The following is a 23,336-nucleotide window of genomic DNA, read 5'->3' on the forward strand; positions in this document are numbered from 1 at the left end:
CAGAGGCTTTAACCCACTGAGCCACCCAGGTGCTCCTAATAACACAGTTTTAAATGAGGTGTGCAGTACCATCCTATGAACAGAATGCTAATCTTCATCCCGTAAACATGCCCTTCCCTCTGTGGGACCCATGCCAGCGAGGGCCTGACTGCCCAAGCCACGTGATTCATCTCTGACCCCTGCTCTCTACTCTCCCCCACATCCAATTGTTCACCTAAGGCAGTTTATTCTGTCTCCTAAATACTCTTCAAACGTGCTTAGGCTAATCTGATCAGAACTATCGCTTCCTAACTGCCCTTCCCAAACATCTCCACAACCCTGTCAGTGATTTCTCTGAAACAGAAATCTGGTTCTGTTGATCCCATTTAAAACTTTCAGGGCCCTCCCCCGGTAAGGGCCTTCAGGCACAGCACATAAAGATTCCCTGAAATATGGCCCTTGGCTCATCTCTTGATACTTTGCCAAGCGCTGCAGCCCTGCTGAACTCCGTTGGGGCTTCTGCATCCGAGACTAACTCCTAACTGGCCCTTTGGGGTCCCATTCTCTGTAGAGACCTCTGGGACATCATCATCTCCTCTATCATCAGCTCTCTTGTCTGCATTTCCCAGCACCTTGTTACACTGTTATTAGAGGAGTTAGATAGCTGCAAACATCATTAAAAACCTTATCATAAAAATCCTATTTATGTGAGTGGTTAAAATGAGAATCAGTGTGGTCCTCTGAGAGCTCAGAGGATCAAATCTCATACCACTTACCTACATCCAATTTAGTTTAAAGTGATCTGTTTATATATGACTGTTTACTGGTCTGCCTCGTGGACTAGAGCACAAATATTTTCATGGTGGCAACTGCATTCCTATCCCCAATATCTAGTTCTAGGATTAATACAGGTTTACAGAATGATTGTTTGGGATAAAATCAATGGTTTTCATACTAGAATCTATAGAACTTCGAGAACTTTTATGAGTGTGCCAAGGGTGGGGTAGACATAGGGTTGAGGTCTAAGTCTTGAACCCTCTGAGAAAATTAAAATGGCTTCAAAGTCTAAAAAATAAATTTAACACTGTTGTGTGCCAAAGAAGACCAAGAAAGTGAAAAGAAAATCCATTGGATGGGGGGAGATATTCAGCTTCTTATACCTAGAATATATAAAGAATTGTTACAACTCAGTAATGAGAAAAATAGCCCAATTTAAAAACGGACAGTGGAATTAAACACACCTTTCTCCAAAGAAGATATTCAATGGCTCATCAACATATGAATATATGTTCAATATCTTTAATTACAATGGAAATGGAAATCACAACCACAGTGAGAGACTACTTCCCATCCACCAGGATGACTATAATTAAAAAGAACCCCAGGGGCGCCTGGGTGGCTCAGTGGGTTAAGCTGCTGCCTTCGGCTCAGGTCATGATCTCAGGATCCTGGGATCGAGCCCCACATCGGGCTCTCTGCTCAGCAGGGAGCCTGCTTCCTCCTCTCTCTCTGCCTGCCTCTCTGCCTGCTTGTGATCTCTCTGTCAAATAAATAAATAAAATCTTTAAAAAAAAAAAAAAAAGAACCCCAGAAAACAGCAAGTGCTGGCAAGGATGTGGAGAAATCTGAACCCTCATGAACTATTGGTGGGAATGAACATAGTATAGTTGCTAGGAAATACAGTTTGGAAATTCATCAAAAAATTAAACAGAATTTTCTTTTCTTTTTTTTTTTTTAAACAGAATTTTCATATGACCCAGTGATTCTACTCCTAGGTATATATATGAGAGGGCTGAGAACATACGTCCATGTAAAAACTTGCACATAGATGTTCATAACATCATTATTCATAATAGCCAAAAAGCAGAAACAGCCCAATGTTCATCAACTGATAAAATAAACAGAATGTGGTATATCCATATAATGGAACATTACTTGGTCATAAATAGGAACAAAATACTGACAAATGACTACAACATGGAAGTACTCTGAAAACATTATATTAAATGAAAGAAACCAAACTTACAAAAACCAGATATTACATGGTCCAACTTATATGAAATGTTCACAATGGGGAAATCCACTGGGAGAGAAAGCAGATTAATTAGTGGTTGCCAGGGATTAGAAGGGACAGAGGAATTATGAGTGACTGCTAACAGGTACTGGGGTTCTTCTGGAGTGATGGAAATGTTCTGGAACTGAGGTGTGTACTTCAAAAGGAAGAATTTTATGTTATGTAAATTATTATTTCAAAAAAATTTTTCAAAAGAAGGAAAGATAGAAATAAGTTTCTCTGGGCTGGCCTCTGTTCTTAGCTGCTGTGTTATAGGACAAAGGCCCTTTTCTGCTAGATAGGATGGACCTCAGTAGAAGAAAAGACAAACCTAGACCACATTCTGGTTTGTGTAGGACTAGCCCTGCCAGAAAAAATGTGTTTTTTGTTTTGTTTTGTTTTTAAGTTTACTCCAAGAAGAATTTACTGAGACCCTGCTTGGGCCATTATCTCTACCAGGTGTTGGGATAAATTCCTGTGCTGGGTGACTTCATGATCCAGTGGAAGACCAACTCATGAACTAAATTTGATTCCGTATGGAAAAAACTGTAATAAAGCTGCCTAGCATTGGGCAGGAGCGCAGTAGGATAGAAGAGTGGGAAGGTAAGAGAGACAACTTCAAAGAGGAGATGGCATTTGAGCTGGGCTTTGGAGGATGCTTAGGGCATGGACCAAGTGAAAAGGAAGAGGAGGCCATTCCAAGCAGGGGGGTGAGCACCACCATAGGTGTGAAAGCGAGGGGCAACTCTCAAGGTCACTGGCTAACCCAAAGGGAGGCTGAAAAAAATATTGTGAGAGTCTCAAATGCCGTGCTAAGAAGTTTAGCTATTATCACTGGAAGCTTTGAGAGGTTGAGATCTGTATTTCTAAAAAGGTAACTCCGTGGAGGTGAAGTGGTAGGAAAGAAAAGGCAGAGAGAAAAGCTTAGAAGCTTTTTAATAATGTGCTTTCAAAAGCAGACTCTTCCCTCCTTTCCTTCCCCTTTTCCTGGTCCTCAATCTTCTCATCCCCTTCTTCACGTGTCACCCTCTGCTAGAACAGAGATGTTAGCTGCCCCTTGATTTGTCCGGTTCCTGTCCAAGTGCCCAGCCGTGTGATCAACCTCCATCCTCTTCCACCAATGGGCACTGGCAATCAAACACTGTTTTCTTCTTTTAGCAATGGACATGTTTGCTGGCATTTCTAGAAACTATTAGAGGAACCTCATCTAAGTGAAGAGTTCTTGTGAATTCAGGTGTTTGGTGGTGTGGATGACTGTCCGCATTCATAAGGACTCTTTTTAATGTCACTATAATGATGTGCATATGCCAGTCAGCAGCTAAGTAAAGAGTGGAGGCTCTCATGTCTTCATTAAAATTTGTGGTTAAATAGTCGTAAGACCTCACTGAAGGCAAAGGCTTCTTATAAGTGGAGGTCTGTAATAATGGGCTATTATTATTATTATTACTATAGGCAACAGTCTGTTCCCATCTTAAGCTTTATTTTACTCATCATGTTCAAGCACACAGGAACACCTCTGCCACCCCAACTTCCTCCAGTTCTTGCCTATCATTCTGCTGCCTACTTTATTTCCATCTTCCTTCCCCAATCTCCACTGTGGCCTTCTTGTCCAGCCCCCTTTCCTAGCCACAGACCTTACAGAGAAAGACAACTCCTCCCCTACTTCCCACCCTGAGGCACAAAAGCCTCCTTTTCAGAGCTGCAGTTTGCTTCCACTATCTATCGGCCTGGAACCCTGGCATTGTTGCAGTGATTCTACTTTCTTGACGGTGTCCTTTGACACACAAACATTTTACATTTCGATGAAGTACAATTTTTTCCCTTGCTTATGCTATCAGGTGTCCTATCTAAGAAACTGTGACCTAAATCACGGTCATGAACATTTACATTTATGTTTCCTTTTAGGAGTTTCACAACTTGAGCTCTTACATCTAGGTCTCTGAACTCTTTTGAATTAATTTTTATGTATGATGTGATCAGTAGGGGTCCAAATTCATGCTTTTGCATGTGGCTGTCCAACTGTCCCAGCATCATTTGTAGAAAAAAATGATTCTTTTACCATTGAATCGTTTTGGCATCCTCGTTGGAAAACAATTGAACATGGATATGTGGGTTTATTTCTGGACTCTCAATTCTATTCCATATGTCTGTCCTTATGCCAGCACCATACTATCTTGATTATGGCAATTTTGGAGTTTTGAAGTCAAGAACCATGAGTTCTCCAACTCTCTTTTTTCCCCCAAGGCTGTTTTGTTCCCAAGTTCCTTGCATTTCCCTATGCATTTTGGGATCAGTCCATCCATTTCTGCAAGAGCCCACTGGGATTCTGACGGAGACGGCACTGAATCTGTACATCAATTTGGGGAGTAATGCCACCTTAACAATATTAAGTCTTCCATTCCCTGAACATGGGATGTCTTTCCATTGATTCAGGTCTTAAATTTCTTTCAATAGTGTTTTGTAGTTTTCCCCTTTTGTTAAATATCTTCTTAAGTCTTTTATTCTCTTTGATTCTTTTGATAGCTTGAATTGTCTTAATTTCATTTTGAATTACAAGTGTATAGGAATACAACTGATTTTGGGGGCACCTGGGTGGCTGAGTTAGTTGAGCATCTGACTCTTGGTTTCAGCTCAAGTCATGAGCTCATGGGTCATGAGATCAAGCTCAGCACTGGGTTCCACACTCAGGAGGGATTCTGCTTGAAGATTCTCTCCTTCTACCCCCACTCATGGGCATACATGTGTGCTTTCTCTAAAATAAATAAATCTAAAAAAAAAAAAGAAATACAATTGATTTTTGTGTGTTCTTGTATCCTACAATCCTGTTGAACTCATTTATCAAAAGTTTTGTGTGTGTATTTTCCATTGTTTTATATATCATGTCATCTATAATATAGTTTTGCTTCTTCCTTTTCAACCTGGATGACTTTTTTCTTGACTAATTTTCCTGTGTAGAGTCTCTATACAAAGTCAAGTAGAAGTAGTGAGAGTGAACATCTTTGTCTTTTCCTGAGTTTAGTTGGGGGAAAGCTCTTTTAGTCTTTATCATGAAGTATGATTTTAGCTCTAAGGCTTTAGCAGATGTTCCTTATCAGGGTGTCGAAGTCCCCTTCTCTTCCAACTCTGTTGAGTGTTGTTGTTGTTGTTGTTGTTTTTTAATCAAGAAAGGGTGGTAGATTTTTGTTAAATGCTATTTTTACATCTACTGAAATGACCATGGGATTTTGTTTTCTATTCTACAATATGGTGTATTATGTTGACCAATTTTCACTCGGCCAAACTTGGATTTCTGGGATAAATCCCACTTGATCAATATGTGTAATTTTATATGCTGCTTGATTCAGTTTGCTGGTATTTTCTTGAGCATTTTTGAATCTATACTGATAAGAGAAACTGGTCCATAGTTTTCTTGTTAAGTCTGTTTGGCTTTGGTATCGGGATATTACTGGCCTCCTAGAAGTTAGGAAGTATTCCCTTCTCTTCTCTTTTTTGGAAGAGTTTGAGAAGGATTGGTGTTAAATCTTCTTTAAACATTTGGCACAATGTTTCCACCCATGAAATCCTATGGTCCTGGGCTTCCCTGTGTGGGAAGTTCTAAAAAATTGCATTTACTTGTTATCAGTCTACTCAGATTCTGTATTTCGTCCTGAGTCAATACTGGTAGTTTGTGTTTTCCTAGGAATTTGTCCACATCATCCAGGTTATTCAATTTGCTGGCATATGATTCATGTCATTTTTTTTTAAAAGATTTTATTTATTTATTTGACAGAGAGAAATCACAAGTAGGCAGAGAGGCAGGCAGAGAAAGAGAGAGGGAAGCAGGCTCCCCGCTGAGCAGAGAGCCCGACGCAGGACTCGATCCCAGGACCCTGAGATCATGACCCGAGCTGAAGGCAGCGGCCCAACCCACTGAGCCACCCAGGTGCCCCATGTCATTTTCTTATACTCCTTTCTAATTCTGTAAGGTTGGCAGTAAGGAGCGTGTTTTCATTCCTGATTTCAGACATTTGAGTCTTCTCTCTCTCTATTTGGTCAGTCTAGCTAAAGGTTTGTCAATTTTGCTGATCTTTTCAAAGTACCTACTTTTGGTTTCATTGACTCTCTCTCTTGTTTTTCTATTCTCTGTTCTGTTTATTTCCACTCTAATTTTATTATTTCCTTCCTTCTGCCTGCTTTGAATATGATTTGCTCTTCTTCTTCTAGTTTCTTCCAGTAGGAGGTTAGGTGTTCGATTTGAGATCTTCCTTCCTTTTCAGTGCAGGCATTTATAGCTAAAAATTTCCCCCTGAACATTGATTTTGCTGCATCCCATGAGTTCTGGTATGCTGTGATTTCATTTTTGCTCATCTCAAAGTATTTGCTAATTTCCCTTGGGATTTATTCTTTGTCTCATTAGTTATATATATGCTGGCAGTGTACTGTTTCCATATATTTGTATTTTCCTTCTTTTTTTTTTCCCTCTGAGCCCGTTGGCTCCTCAGTCAGCTGTCCATTTAATATCCGTACTCTGTCTATGCCACAGTCCTCTATCAAAACCCTGCTCTGTATTCACCTTTCTTTAGAAGGCCTTCCTGGAGTAAGCAGAAGAGATAAACTCTCCAGCAGACCCACCCAGATGTTCTACGTAGAGTGCTATGCCATGACATTCCTAAGGCCAAATCCTTTTTCCTTTTGATTCACAGCAGGGAAGAACCATCAGTGTATCTCAGAATTATTGAGCTAGCACCTTCAACCATCAAGCCTGTTGTCTGCGTACACACCTGGCCCAATCATAGCTCATTATTAACCACTAAAAGTTTGTGCTTCTATTTCAGAATATAAATTTTGGGAATTTCACAAATCTTGTTTTTAAAAAAAAATTTAATTTTTTAAAAATTAAAATTCTTTTTTTTAAAAATTTATTTATTTGACAGAGAGAGATCACAAGTAGGCAGAGAGGCAAGCAGAGAGAGAGAGGAGAAAGCAGGCTCCCCGCTGAGCAGAGAGCCCGATGTGGGACTCGATTCCAGGACCCTGAGATCATGACCCGAGCCGAAGGCAGCGGCTTAACCCACTGAGCCACCCAGGCGCCCCTAAAAATTAAAATTCTTAAAAACATTTTTTACTTGAGTACTGTTGACACACAATGTTACATTAGTTTCAGGTGTACAACACAGTGACTTGACAACTCCATACATTATGCTATGCACGCACAGGTGTAGCAACCATCGGTCACCATACGGTGCCATCAGTATCATTGCATATATTCCCTATGCTATAGCCTTCATCCCTATGACTTATTCATTCCATAACTAGAGGCCTGTACCTTCCACTGCTCTTCACCCATTTTGCTACCTCTCTCCTGCCTCAAGCTCTGGCAACCACCAGCGTGTTCTCTGTATTGATGAGTCTGTTTCCACTTTTATTTGTTATTTTAGAGTCCACATATAAGTGAAATCATATAGTATTTGTCTTTTAATGCCTGACTTATTTCACTTGGTATGATACCCTGTAGGTCCACCCATGTTGTCACAAATGGCAAGATCTTATTTTTTTTTATGGCTGAGTAATATTTTGCTGTGTGTGTGCGTGTGTGTGTATGTGTGGGTGCACACACACACATCTCTTTACCTATTCATCTATCAATGGATACTTGGGTTCTTTGATAACTTGGCTATAATAAATACTGCTGCAATGAACACAGGTGTGCACACACCTTTTCAAGTTAGTTTGTTCTCTTTGGCTAAATATGCAGTAATGGGATTACTGAATCATAGGGTAGCTCTATTTTTAACTTTTTGAAGAACCCTCCATGCTGCTTTCCACAATGGCTGCGCCAGTTTACATTCTCACTAACAGTGCATGAGGGTTCCCGCTTCTCGACATCCTAACCAGTACTTGTTATTTCTTGTCTTCTTGATTCTAGCTATTCTGACAGGGGTAAGGAGATAGCTCATTGTGGTTTTGATTTGCATTTCCCTGATGATTAGTGATGTTGAGCATCATTTCATGTGTCTGTTGGCCTTGTAGTTCTAAGAAATCAACACTTTCATGTAGAAGATATTTCTGATCAGGTATAAGCATGACTTAAAAAGAATTCAATTTTTACTAGTAAAGTGAATAAACAGAAGTCTGAATCAGGGATTTGCTAATTGTCTTGCTGTGCACCTACAGATGTTAGATAGGATTTTACTTTTAGCCATAATATGTTTGAAACGTATATACTGAGACTAATAATCCACTTTTCTGGTTGTCATATTTCAGACAATCTGAGTATTCTGAAACACATCTGTGAACTTAAAAACGATTCACAAGAAGGATTCAAACCATTCTGCCTGACATTTACCTTTTTCCTTTTCCTGACTTGGGAAGCTCCTAGTCATCCTTTAAGACCCAGAAATCATTGCTGTATCCCTACCTACCACACCAATGTGGCCAATCTTTTGTTGCCAGCCAAGCCAGAACCTACGCACTGGAGAGACTGTTAAATGGCAATGAAACTTCCCGAGTCCCAGCACACGGTATTGGCTCAGTATGTGGGACAGGACTTCTGCCTTCCTACTTTCACTTACACACCTAGTCTGCAGCTGGCCTGGGTACCTTGCCTAGAAGGCCAGTCTCTCTCAAGACTTGGAGGCTGTCCTCACCATGGTCTGCTCAACTTGGGCTATCAAATAGTGGAACTTTTGGTAACTATCTGCCAAATGAATGCAAACAAGCCCACCGATTTTACTTCGTTAAAGAGAGGCAAGTCTCTGTCTGCCTTCTCAGATGAGCTTTGACTTTACACATACCATTTGGGTTTCTGATTTCATTTGGTACCTGCTAGCTGTATTACGGTCACTGTCAGGACAGCAAAGACTGAAGACAGATGATTAGATCACTGGGGCAGCAGGCAGTCACTGTCAAGGACAAAGAGTGACCAAAGAAACCAAAGACAATCACAAGAGAGAACCCAGGAAAGCACCAAGCAGAGCCATGTAAGGGTAGTTAGCCTGGGAACAAATGACTTTATACATGTCAAGAGGCTCAAGCATATCTCTGAGTGCTGAGGTCAAACATAGGCAAAGCCCCACACGGTTTCATAGTCCTAGAGGTTATCGATACATCAAAGTTTAGTTCTCTACCATGTTAGCTCACTACCAAGTTTAGTTCACATCAAAGTGTAGTTCACAGTCACTAACAAGGACCTGAGTCATCACATGATACCCACTGCACACTGTCAACAGGCTGCCAAGAGCGATACGTTTTGGAAACAGTTCTTTCCTAAAATGAAAATCTCACTGATGTCAGAGTTTCAAGTGGTAAATCTAGATCACAGGGGCCATCTTATTCCCCAGAGATATTAGAAGGCTACAGCATCACGCCATACACAGACACTTGCCTCTTAACAACTAATCCAGGACTTCAAATCACAGGTTCTCAGGGCCCAGAGAGGGCCAGAGTATATAGCAATTTTAAAATAAGAAGTTCTTTTGAGAGAAGCAAGTCTGAGGCACAGACAGTACCATTAAGAGATCACCCGTATCCTGCACTAGCCAGCTCCGAGCCAGATGAACTCTGCCTACGGAAATCGAACTGGATTGCCCGGATTTCTGATTGGAGCTTGATTCTCTTATTACCTTGACTATCCTTTTGATTCCTGATCTGCAGTCCAAATTTCATGTTCATGATTCTTACTCATGTTTAACTTCTGGTGTCTCCTGATTGGACATCTGGTAGCTAGCTCTGGCTTTGCTTCATGAGTCTACTTCCTGACTCCCGCCCTGACTCCACCCCTTCACCTCTAGCCCACCTGGCCTTGTTTTATTACTTCCTCACTGTTTACCAGGCCATGCAAGAGGTCAAGCTGCATCTACATAATAATGAAGTATGTTACCCTGGGTTTTACTTAGCTATTTTGTATGTGACTCTAAATATATCCATCTTGTTTGAACTAGGCTCCCTTCGGGGTGGTACTTTTTCATCTGACTTTTCTCTAACAGAAACAGTACACACTATCACAGGACACTCATTTCAAGATAGGACATGTTCCACACCCAAAGAGTAACATGGCTCACATCCTAGCTGGTTATATTCGTACAGGAAAAGAAGCCCTACAATCAGGTACAAATGAAGATAGATGACTCATAGCCCTCTGGGATCTAAAAGGGCAGATTATCCCTGGAAGACATTACAGAAGAGGTTCTCAAACCTGAATGTGCAGAGTTACCTGGGAAGCTGGTAAAATGTAGATTCCTGGCCTCCATCCCTAGAAAGTCTAATTCAGTGATCTGGGTCCAAGAATCTGATGCAATTAGTCCTGAGACCACCCTTTGCAAAACACTGTACCACAGCAAGGAGAAGCCTGACAAATATGGGACAGACAAGCACAGTAATTAACATCTCCCTCCCCATCCTTTCTTTCTTAGAAGCCTTTATGCCCTTTATAGAAGGCAAGTCATCTGGTCGATTGTTTCCTAATACTCATCACTGAACAGCAGTTCAGTTCCAAGATCAATTTATGTTTGTTTTAGTAAATGCAATGTGCATTTCCCAAGTTTCCATAAAGAAGGTATTTTAATATGTCTTTTGGATACGTGGGAAGTGGTGTCTAAGTGATATTTTTCTCTCAACCGAGGAAGAAATGCTATAAAGGAAAACATACTGTTGAAGTTACACACTCTCGTCCTCCCCACACACCTCCCCGCCTTAGAACATCTCCTTGGGATAATTTCAAAAGTCTCAGGATATTGCCCAAATCATGCAAGTAAAAGATTTTCAATTTAACAGTAATCACTGCTGCTTTAAATAAGGAATGAAAATATCTATTTGATTCAGAAGAACTTGAAATTAGCTCCCCAGTAATACGTGTATTGCTGGTGAGGAGTATCTATACTTGAAAGCTCTGATAACTTAGGAGCCTGGCAGAACAGGAGTAGAAGAGTCCAGAAAACTCAGTAGGCTGCGTATTTGACCGGGTAGGCCCAGTTTCCCTGGGCCTGGCCCTAAGCATCCCTGGAGGGGGACCTGAGGAAAATCAGTTTAATTGGGAGGGTTCTGAGGGGATGGGATGCTTTTGGAATCTAAGATGACAGAAGATATTGATGAGCTATTAGATCCAGGGGGCCTGTCTGATATTTGAGATAATGGGACCTCCATTTGTTTCAGGACAATGCCTTCATTTTTGTACTAACATGGTTTATGGCTTGCAGGGGATATATGGACTCACGGATTCAACCATTAAGGATGTTAGAGCCCCATTCTTACTATTATTGTGATATTAGTGCGCGCTTGTTTTTTTCCTAGGAGGATCTTTATTTTTTCTCCCAAATCTCATAACTGGTTATACAGATGTTTAATTGAGAGGAATAATTATGAATTACGATTTGTTTTTTTCTTTCAAACTTTCCTATCTGAATCATTTATCGCCTTCATTACAAGTGTTTTAAATATTGTAAAGTTAAAGTTTAAAAATAAACATTGCTGGTAGGCAAGCCCAAGCCCAGAAAAAGTCAGTTTTTAAAAAAACATTAATGGTTCTTCACTGAGAGCTTCATACACTGGAAGCCTTGTGTTCTGCTAATTTACAGAAAAACAGACTTTAAATTCAGAATAAGGAGTCAAAAGAGTAGACTGAGAAAGAGACACAGGGGCATTAATTCCAAGAAGGCAAAGGGACCACAAAGCTCAATGGACGGCTTATCAGAGGTACGGTGACTTAAAATGTGAGGATTCCTGTTAAAAGCAAAAGAAGTTAGGAATGTATTCTCGGGAAAACGACTAATTAGGAAATTAAAGCTGAACTGTTGATCTAGAGCTTTGGAACATTTTTATCACCCTGCTATGTTTTGGGTAAATAAAGCAAGGAAGACAAATTTTATCCAGCTTATGTCTGCTGTTCAACTCTCACCCTTGACTACTGGAATGACTTTAAATATCTGCTCTGGAAAAAAAAAAAAAAAAAAAGATACCACTTTAATTTCCGGCTCCATCCCCATCTGGCTGGGGAGACGATGAATTAATATTATCCTGTTTTGTCTTTAGGGCTTCCAATACCCCTGAGGACCAGCCCGTGGGACAGTCTGTTTGGGCAGGGACTCTGGGCCAGAATCCGAAGAGTGGGATTTAGGACAAGGCCAGTCCACGTAACACAGCTCAGAGACATACAACACAACTTGCTCCGAGGATGTCGGGCACTGTGCTTCATTAGGAAACAAAATATAAGCTTTCCACACCATTAGCAATGACTTTAGGAGTGAAAGCACATAAGACGATGCCTCACCTCATCAACAATGCACTGCAGAAGCTGGAGAGGCTGCAACGGGAAAGAAGAAAGGAAAAAGTATTAGCCTCGATGCAATATCTTTACAGTGGAGTGGAAAGAAAAAATCATTAATGCAATAAAATATAGCAAGATTAATCAACAACAGCAAACTCTTATAAAAACATTGATGCTCAGGATGTTCTATTATTTCTAATGGTACCTAATCTAATACAGGCAGTTAAAGGTTTGCATTTCCTTCAAAATGCAATTTGCTAAGTTTAAAACAAGGCATTCAAGCATGCAAAGGAAGCAGCCATCAGGAAAAAGAAAAGTGAATTTTTTTCTGAACTCATAAAGCTTACCATTAAAGATCCCTGGTTTTTCTGAATCTGAAAAAAGGCAATATGTAATTAGCATGTCATAATCAAAATGACTCACTTGGACACATTATGATCACTGAGAGAAAATTATTGCATTGCTGGTGGCAATTTGTGGGCATGTGTTAACACAATTTACATAATGAAAATACACAAATGTTAATAGCTCGCTTCTCATTTATAGGCGAAAGTCAGCAGAATGTTAATTTCACACAACACTTTTTAGTACCCTCCAGGTTGTATTAGAATAGGGAGAAAAACCATAATCCATTTCAAAAGGCTGTTTACGATTCAGATATAAATAATGTTTTATATTGCTAGATTGTGAACACTGGGCTTAATGTTGCAATCATTGCTAATGTTATGAAGCTCACTCTTTTTAAATTAAAAACCGATTTATTTAAAATTGAAATTAAATCATAGTCAGAAATTAGAATTTTGGATTCCTGCCAGTGTCTGCTCACAATCCCCTATTTTGTGAAGAAAACTTTAATTATGTGGTTGAAGTATTTGTCTTTAACTCCAGAGTGGGGTGAAGATTCCACCTTTTCCAAAGTTCCTTTAGCCCGTTTCCTGGGAAGCAATGCTCTCTGGGAAAATCAAATTCATGCAAGTTTTACACTGTTTCTCAGGGAATAAGAAACAGAGACAAGTGAATGCCTACTCCTAATGAACATTGTGAAGGCGGGCTGCTCACACATCGAACTCGGATAAGCCATATCTCTTAGGAAGTTACTAAAACGTGACACCAAATTAATAACACATCCAGTTAGTAATCAAAGTACTAAACACTTCAAGCCCCCCACCCCCCACCCCCCACCCCTGCCACAAATGATTGCAGATATCACAAACTCATGAAAATGGAATCCCAGGTACTAAATTTCCTAAAAAGGAAAATTTCAGAAACCAAGTACGGTATTGACAGGTCAGTTGTTTGCTGAGATAACAGCCCCACCAGCTAGTAAAATATAGGGAATGTGGTAATTGGACAGTTGATCAATGAATTATGCAGGTTAGGGATGCCAACACCTGTGCAGTTCAAAATCCATATATAACTTTTGACTCTCCAGAGACTAATAGCCGCCCATTGACCACAAGTGTTACCGATGCCATAAACGATCGAGTAACACATATTTTACATGGTATATGTAGTACATGCTGTATTCTTAGAATAATCTAGAGAAAAGAGAGCACTATTAAGAAAATCATAAGAGAAAATACATTTATAGTTATGCACTGTATTTATCCCCCAAATCTGCATATAAGTAGACCCATGCAGTTCAAACCCATGTTGTTCAGGAGTCAACTGTATTTTTTAAATTAAAAAAATTTTAATGGTGTCTTAAAAAGTTATTCCACGGGGCCCCTGGTTGACTCAGCCCGTTGGTCATCTGGCTTTGGCTGAGGTCATGATCTTGGGGTCCTGGTATCCAGTCCTGCGTCAGGCTCTGCGCTCAATGGGGAGTTCGGCTCTCCCTCTCCCTCTTGTGCTCACTCCCTCTTGCAAATAAATAAATGAAATCTTAAAAAAAAAAAAGAAATGAAAAAATAAAAAGTTCTTCCATGTATATTTGATCTGCACAACCACCATGAGGTTGGCAGGGATGATCATTTCTTTCCTTTTTTTTTTTTTTTTAAAGATTTTATTTATTTATTTCAGAGAGAGGAGCAGAGGGGAGGGAGAGGGAAAGGGAGAGCAATCTCAAGCAGACTCCTCATTGAGCAAGGAGCTCTGAGCAGGGGCTCAATCTCACCGCCCTGAGATCAGGACCTGAGCCAAAATGAGTTGGTCACTTAACCGAATAAACCACCCAGGTGCCCCAGGGATGATCACTTCTATCTTCTGCTGGGAAGACTGGCCTCTTGGAGGTTGGGGCAAGCCCAAGGCTGCAGGGACAGTGATGCCAGGGCTTCTCCTATGCTCCTTTCTTTCCAGCGTCTGTATAGTATCTGTCGACAGTCACAGCATTATTCAAAAACAACTAGATTTATGGGGCACCCGGGTGGCTCAGTGGGTTGGGCCTCTGCCTTTGGCTCCGGTCATGATCTCAGGGTCCTGGGATTGAGTCCCACATTGGGCTCTATGCTCAGCGGGGAGCCTGCTTCCTCCTCTCTCTCTGCCTGCCTCTCTGCCTACTTGTGATCTCTCTCTGTCAAATAAATAAATTAAATCTTAAAAAAAATTAAAAAAAAATAAAAAACAACTGGATTTGTGTGTATTTATACTTGGTGTGGTAAAGTTGATAAATCATCAATTTTTGGCAGGTTCCTCTGAACTAGACTGCAAGCTTCCCAAGGGCAGAAACTATGTTTTTGCGTTTTTTTCTTTTCTTCTTCTTCTTCCTTTTTTTTTTTTGCCTCCATATGGCTTATCAGGAGACCCTTCACCTAGTGCTTGAGTATTTTAAAAAGCACCTTTCCCTGCATTATCCCAACTGAACACAGGGTCTACTCATCCCTGCTCTCCCTGGCCACCACTCCCTCAAACCGCTGTGCCACAATGACTGGCGGTTCTTGGCTGCTGACTTGGCTTCTTCTTGAATAGTTCCCATTTAATGCTATGCTGAATTACTGCTCCTTCCTCTAGTCCATGAGTACTTTCTGCATAATGCTCTCAAGGTAAAGATGTACTTTAAAAAGGAAGATGGGTTAACTACCAGCCCAGTGTGGTTAAGGACTTTGGTAACAAGCCACATCACCTTTCAGAAATCTTGAAAGGCCCAGGTCACTCCTCCTACGACAGGGCATCTCTTTGGTGTCTGATTTTATCTTTTCCAGGTACACACGGTACTCTTCCCCCAGCCCTCCATTCTTCCTAAGATCGATCGACTTCAATAGGGGAGGTACTTGTAACAAACAAAGAATCAGAAATCCATTTCTGGCAAAGAGACTGTTTTTCACAAATTTCTAACAGTCAGGGGGATTACAACATTCTCTGAGGAAAACCATGCAGCAAACATTCTAAGTGAGATGTTTCAAAATAAATTCAGGAATAAATGGTACAACATCGTTCCCAGCAACACGTTGTCTGAAATGAGTTCAGGGCAAAACACTTCCTCATGAACTAAGCTCTCAGAGTCTCCACTTTGCCCTGTTCTGTGGGTTAAAGAAGCCATGGTTTAAAACGACTTAAAATTTTACTATTTTAATGCTTTCTCTTTACTATGAGAAAGAGAGCAACAGCAATACCAAAGACTTTTTTATGATCTTATAACTATACTGTGTTTCTCAGGTTCTTAAAGAGAGATGTTGTTACCAGGTTTTATTACACGGCTTTGATAGCTACATATTATATGAAATCATCTTCATAAATTTTGTATTAAGGTAGCAGTGCTAGTACCTGAAATTGATTCAAAATGCTCAAGATACTCAATTACTTTTTAACACTGTTACACAACGCGGTGACTTATATCTTCTATTTCACAAGAACTTCATGATGCAACATCATTGTAATTGATTCATTTTCTCAATTAAATAAAGCTTCTGCACTTTTCTTTATATGAATGCCACACAGACCATACAGTTAGATATATTCTTTCCTTTCTCCATCTCAGATATATTGCCTTAAAGGTTATATTCTGTTCCTCTGTTTAATTCCACCGGAAAATTTAAGGCCACAGTTGTATTTTTCAAATTCTGAACTGCCACGGACGCGACTGTATTTATATTAGGCATATTTTTCACTGCTAATCTCTTTGTTGTTTACCTTTTTCAAGATCACACTGCTGTATGGGCGCAGTACCCATAAAACAGACCACAAAGAAGTCGACCTCTAGTCACTGCCTCTGCTTTGGCACACAGTTCATGGAAGAGGGAAGCCCTGCATTTTATAGCACATTACAAGTGGTGCTAAGGGTACTCGACATAAAATGTTAGCTCTGTGAATGCCTCTCTTTATTCTAGGTCTGCCTTCCAAATGCTTCGCTGTGAGAGCGGAGTTCAGAGGAACACAGTAATATTGTTAGGGCTGATGAACTGCCTGTACCCCACAACATATGAAATGTCGTTTATAACTAACTCGTCCAAGTCCAGAGTCCTGCCTGCCCACTTTGCTGGTGTTGAGTTTCCTATGTGTAACTAGTACTCTGGGACAATGAACAGAACGATCATTGCTCCGGTCATTACACTTTGCTAATCAGGCTCCAGAACCAGTAGCGTTTGGTAAACTAATTAGATAAATCTCTTCCGTCTTCTGGGCACACCCTTGCTTTTTTTTTTTTTTTTTCCTTCTTTAGCTATAAGACTTTAAGTCACACTAAGCAGGGATAGCTAAGCCTCAGTCTGATATAAGACAGATCCTTGTGTTTTTAAACAAGGAGGACTGACTTCATAACAGTCAGGTCTGGGTGTCAATTATGGAGTGTTCCTGCAGTAACACTTATCTTTTTTTTTTTTTTTAAAGATTTTATTTATTTATTTGACAGACAGAGATCACAAGTAGGCAGAGAGGCAGGCAGAGAGAGAGAGGAGGAAGCAGGCTCCCCGCAGAGCAGAAAGCCCGATGTGGGGCTTGATCTCAGGACCCCAGGATCATGACCTGAGCCAAAGGCAGAGGCTTTAACCCACTGAGCCACCCAGGCACCCAGTAACACTTATCATTTATTTCTTTGCAAGGACCATACAGTTGGCAATTTCAAAAGCTCCTGTGACACGAAAAATGACTTTGGGAGATGATCCTAGAGTGGAAAGTGCCAATGCATAAGTTTGCTTATGGGGCCTCAACTTTGTAGTCCATCACTCTATGGGAAAAACAGCGACTCTGGGAGCCGGATGTCCCCTTCCCATCTCTGCAGAGGCGCTTTCTACACCCAGAGGGAAAGCTGACCTGGCCACCAGCCCTTTGACATTATGCGCAGAAGCACAGTCAGAAAACGAAAATGATCCACCTATGTAACTTCAAGAAGACACCGGCTAGGAGCTTTCATCTTCTCTTTTACTCTCTAAAATTATGGCTTGCCCTGCAGCCCTTGTCGGAGAGATTTATGTGTGACTGAGGTTAGATCTTCCAATATCAGTTGACAAATTTTCTCTTTACATATTTACTGCTTTTCAGGCTTGTGTTATTTTCTCTTAAGCAGAAAAAGGAAATACAAAATTAAATGATATGGGTGGCATTTGTAAAGGATACCGGGGGTGTGTGTGTGCGCGGAGTGAACGGTGCCACACTCCGGCCTTCAATGTTCAACTCTATTCTTGTTCCACACCTCATGTTTTAGCAACCGTAGCTATTCTGCAGACTGTCTCTTTAAATCAGATGCATTAAGCTTAACCCTGCCTAATATAAACCAGGATTAGGGTAAACGGATACTTACATTATAAATGAAGAATAATGACCTACAACTTTTTTTCTTAATGAAACTAGCTTCAGAGATGGTCTACTACTATCTATTCATTTTGCTATTAGGGAAACTGAGGTTAAGAAGGGTGCAGTGTCCAAGGTCATAGATACAGCCTGGCCTGGACCTGACTGCTGACTCAGGAGGCTGCTTCGTGTGGAGAAAATGCATAAATGAAAGTCAGAAGGACCCCTGGAATGCCAGTTAGACCCCCATGGCCTTAGCAGCTGGTAATGGCATTCAATCTAATTTTATCTGGCCCAGTGCTGGGTGCTAAAACTGAGGGACACAACACCTCTAATCTGTTACAGCTTGCAAAACCAAAGTGCTCAAATCTCAAAAAGGCTTCAACGAGAGAAAATAAAAATTATTTCCACCTGACCACAAGCTAAACACACATTGCTTAGTACCACTAACTTTCTGTAAGATTTCCTAAACAAAGGACTGTTTAAAAAAAAAAAAGTAGAACAAAATATACCCTAGTGAACCACAAATGGGAACTCTGACGAACTGATATTTTTAGATATTGAATACAGGATGAGACAAAATAAATGAATAATATATAATTACTAATAATGTAAAGTGAACAAGTATAATTTACTCGTGCCATCATAGCTCTCCTGTTTATCAGACTCTGTTGTTGCTCAAGTTCTTGTCATGCCTGTAGTCTATTAGCATACCTTATACAGAACAAAACAGAAGCAAAATAGTAAGTCATGAAACTTAAACAATTAAGGACTTAAAATAAGTGGCAAGAAGATTTAGCAAGGAGCTACTCATGGCACCTTCTCTCTGCTGCCTTTGGGAATGACCAGTTTTTAAAAGCTAAAACCAGGGCGCCTAGGTGGCTCAGTGGGTTAAAGCCTCTGCCTTCAGCTCAGGTCACAATCCCAGGGTCCTAGGATCGAGTCTTGCATTGGGCCCTCTGCTCAATGGGGAGCCTGCTTCCTCCTCTCTCTGCCTGCTTTTCTGCCTGCTTGTGATCTCTGTCAAAAACTAGATATCTTTGAATTTCACAAACATCTGGGTGGGACAGAAAGGCTCTAAGAGGCCTAGAGGAGGGCTCAGCTCAGATGGGACCAGACAGAAAATCATCACAGCCATAAATTAGATCACTTGGCTCTTACCGCTTCCCGAGTATCAAGGACAATGCATTTTCACACAAGACACAGCAGCTGGAGCATCAAGGTACACTGTAACATTATTCATTTGTTGGGTCTGCCAGTCCGTGAGCAGGAAAGAAAGGACCCGACTGCCAGTCTACACTCTTATCCTTCGTGTATTTAAAATGGACACAGCTCATGTCCGACTCCACGTAGGTGTACAGGAACCCTAGTAAATCATCCTCTGGGTGAATGTAAATTTTAATATTTAGACCTGAATTTCGTGAGAAAAGCAGGGGCTCAGAAACACAATTTAAAATGATCAATGTGAATTATAAAATTAACCCTCTCCCTAATGGTACAAGGCCTGGCCAAGACGTCCATTAAGCACTTTCCTTTCAGATAAGGTTTAGAAGATTATTCTTTTCAAAGAAGATACATTTGCTGTATCAAACTTTTCTCTTTTCTTTGTTCCAATAAAGGGTGGTCTTATTTCAAAATCTAGCTTGGAACATCAGTTATGTGTGTATGTGGGGGGGGTGCGGCAGTGGGAGGAGATGTGGTTTTTTTGAGAAAGTCCTGTTGACCGTTCCCTTCTTTATAGTCAAATAAATCTGCTATAGCAAAAGATTTTTAAGGTGTCAAAATATCTCAAAGGTTTTTTTCTGGAGCTCTCATTTAGTCTGTATCTCTGTTAGCTTCAATCCCTCACATGCCATAGAATCCAAAACGATGTTAGAGGTCACCTGGTCTGACCCCTTGCTCCGTGTGGAAATTCACTTTATGCTCTTCCTGACAGGCAGGCATCCTGTCTTTGCTAGAAGACTTCCAGAGATGGGATTCCAATGATTCTATCCTGGGTGGCTTCAACTGTTAGAAGGTCCTTTCTGATTATGAGTTCAAATATGTCCTCCTAGGAGATATGCCCATGATCCAGCGCTATAGTGATTATGTCTAGTGATGGCAGTTCACATATTTGAAGATGGTTGTTTCTCCACCATGTTTTCTCTCCTGAGTGAACATCCTGTTTTCTTCCTGGGATCATATGCTCTGACTGGTATGCCCTCTATTCTTTCCCCTTCTATTAATAATGATACTCTAATGACATCCCCCTGCCCTTAAATCGCCCATGTGCTCCCCGCCCCCCCAGCTACTTCATCACCAGCTTTATGGTGGGGCATGTGATTCAGGCTTAAATGAGTCAGCATCTTCCAAATCCCCTGGGCTTGGGGAGCTAAACTGACCCAGTCAAACTGAATCCTAGGGCAGAGAGAGACCCGCTCTTCCTTCTCATCAGGGAGCACATCGTCCTGGAACTCCAAGAACCGGTCTTGGTCTGTGAAGGAAGAAGCCCACCAAGAGCAGAACCAAAAGTGACTTGTTGGATCAAGTTCTACTGAAAACCAGCAATGCTTATTTTGGGCCATGCAGTTCAATCAAGTCCCCTTGCGGCTGAGGCAACTTGAGTTGGGTTTTCCATGACCTGAACTGGAAAGCTGCCTGGGGGAGCCAGGCAGGGTTTTACATTCTCCACCACTGTGACGGCCTTTCTTAGAATGTTGTGTCGTGGGCATGTGTTCCTCACAAAGCAGAATACCCACGCCTGCACACACACCTCACACTGACTGGCTCAGTCACCTTGTGCTGGACATTCTATACCATTCAGCAGAGGAAACTCCTGGAGGCTCTAAGTCCATTCATGTTTTTGATAGCCATATCACATGGTTGGCTCAATGAAGGGAAACACAGAAGTTTACAAATCTTGGACTGAGAAAGAATTACTTCTTTCCTATACTCTTCTATTTCTTATATGTTTCCTACTGACAGAGTATTTGGGAGTCAAAATGATTACATGATTAAGCCAATGCAGAATCTAGGCAAGTCTATTTTCCACCTGTTGCCTCTCCCTTGCAACAGATAGGAAATACAACATCAGCCTTTTGTTTGTTTGGCTCAGGAGAGGCCTGTCCAATACTGAAGCTGAATCATAGACTCTTGGGGCCTAGAAGAATCTTAATTTTTTCATTTACCCACCTTGATCTGATCCCTGAATCTCTTCTTCATGACACTCCTGGTGGACGGGGCTTCTGCCTGGACACATGCAGTCATGGGGAGCTCATGTCTTTTCACTGTCCCTTCTATCTCTTATTCCGGTTCTACCCTCCTGACAGTACCAATCCATGTCTTGTCTTACATAAGAACCCTCAAATATCTTAAGACAACTCTTTGGAAGCTTTTATCCTTCAGGTATTAATGCTGGCAGGACAGGGTGGAAATATGGAGACGCAGAAGAAAAGGGGACAAAATTATTAACTTAAAGCCTAAAAATGTGTATTGATTCTTTTTCCTTCTAATGTCTGCTTTGCCAACATGTAAAAAAGTCAAGTCGGACTAAATCACTAACTCATTGATTCATTTACTCACTCTCTGCCAGGCACTGTACTGGAGTCTAGGACCTAAAAGATGGATAAGCCACAATTGCTGGTCCACAAAAATGAGGGACTTCTGTAAGGTCCCTGAAAATCAGGGTCAGAGCTAAGACTTGAGCACAGAGCTTGCATTCTCCTTTAAATGACACTCAGTATTTGGATAAAATACAACTTGTTAGATTCAAGGTTAGATTCAAGGGGGGCAGTGTCCCCCCAGAAAGGGATGTTTTCAGGCATTTTAAGGAATTCTTTCTTTGTGGGCTGACTCTACATATCATTGCTTTTTTTTTTCTTTTTCTTTTTTTTTTACCCCTGATGTATTTGACAACATCGTTTGGCCTGCTGAGACTTTGAGATGAGCTGCAACTGTGTCCAGTACCTGTTTCGTAGAGGAACGGGAAGGAAAGAATCTTGAAATCTAGTCACGTGTAACCATGTTACTTAACATGTGTCTTACTGGTTTGATTGTGGATGAGATTCAAAACAGGACTTAAAGGAAAGCAGCCATGGATCTAGAAGGAACTGAACACAGTTTGATTTGTGTTTCAGAATTGTAGGACACACCTTTCATGCTTTGATGTAAGTGAAATCTGGTTCAGTAGAGTCCAAGAGCGTCTTTGGGGAGATGGTGATGAGAAAGGTAGCTGGAGGTGTGGAAAAGAGGAGGATATTCATACCAGAGGAAAGGGGACCACAGAAGGATCTAGGCCAGCATTTTTCAGACTCTGTTTACCAAAGTTCATGTAAGATATTACTTAGACACATTAACCAAAACTAAGAGAGCAAATCAGAACTGTCCTGGTGTTTGTGTGTGCAAGCATGTGTGTATGTGTCCAGGTGTGACTTACCACTGACTTCATGTCCTGTTTTCCCATCATTCTACACTCACTGACCTAGCATACCTCTATCCTTTTCCAGATGAGAAAACTGAGATCTATTGTGTGTGTTTGCCAGGGGGAGGGGGAGTAAACCATATTCTGACAATGAACTTGTCACCTGCTGGGTGTGTCACTTGTCACCTCCTGGTCCTCTCTGCCCTGAGTCAGTAGCGTTGGTGGCTGCCTGGCTAGGGTGGCAAAGGGGTGTCCAAAGGGCATGGGCTGGAGGAAGGCCTTTAGCTGCCAACTTTCTCTTGTTTCCTATATTTTACCAAACTAGAACCAGGACTACAGTCACGCTCTCCTCATGCCCAGAAGAGTGCTCTTTGCAACCTGTTTCTGAACAGAAAACAAGACAAGCTTCATTACCCTCTTTGGTCTTCTTCCCTCCTCTGGCCTCCTTTCCTCATGAGACCATTCTCTTTCTTTTTCTTTCTTTCTTTCTTTTTTTTAAATATTTTATTTATTTATTTGACAGACAGAGATCACAAGTAGGCAGAGAGGCAGGCAGAGAGAGAGAGAGAGAGGAGGAAGCAGGCTTCCCGCTGAGCAGAGAGCCCGATGCGGGGCTCGATCCCAGGACCCTGGGATCATGACCTGAGCCGAAGGCAGAGGCTTTAACCCTCTGAGCCACCCAGGCGCCCCTCATGAGACCATTCTATACTCAAGCTTTTCTTTCCCTCTTCCCATGGCACTCACCACCTACAGGCTTTGGCAGAGTGAGTCCATACTCAGTTCTGACTGGCTGCCTCAGTTTCCCACAATTCCTTGGAGCTGACACCCTGACCATGTGTATAACCAGATAACTGCCTCCTTTCCTAGCTCCCGGCAATCCTGGGGACGCTCTTTCCACCTGGTGTGTCCCGAGCAATCTCTAGCCCTAAATGAAATCAGCTCTTTGCTCCTTTTAGGCAACCCACGGAGTTTTCAATGAACTTAGCTTGTCCACTTGATTG

The 23,336-nt window shown here is 41.3% G+C and overlaps 1 protein-coding gene across 1 annotated transcript in view; it reads right to left on the reverse strand.

The window, feature by feature from the left end:
- MAP2K5 (mitogen-activated protein kinase kinase 5) overlaps positions 1-23,336 on the reverse strand; it is a 256,439-nt gene that overhangs the window by 52,911 nt on the left and 180,192 nt on the right. Inside the window, exons 18-19 of the mRNA XM_044231754.1 lie at positions 12,620-12,646; positions 12,276-12,308 (exon numbers count right to left, since the gene is read on the reverse strand). Coding sequence (XP_044087689.1) covers positions 12,276-12,308; positions 12,620-12,646 — 60 coding nt within the window. The remainder of the gene's footprint in view (positions 1-12,275; positions 12,309-12,619; positions 12,647-23,336) is intronic.

The sequence above is a fragment of the Neovison vison genome, chromosome 13 (genome assembly GCF_020171115.1).
Source record: "Neovison vison isolate M4711 chromosome 13, ASM_NN_V1, whole genome shotgun sequence".
NCBI classification, from domain to species: domain Eukaryota; kingdom Metazoa; phylum Chordata; class Mammalia; order Carnivora; family Mustelidae; genus Neogale; species Neogale vison.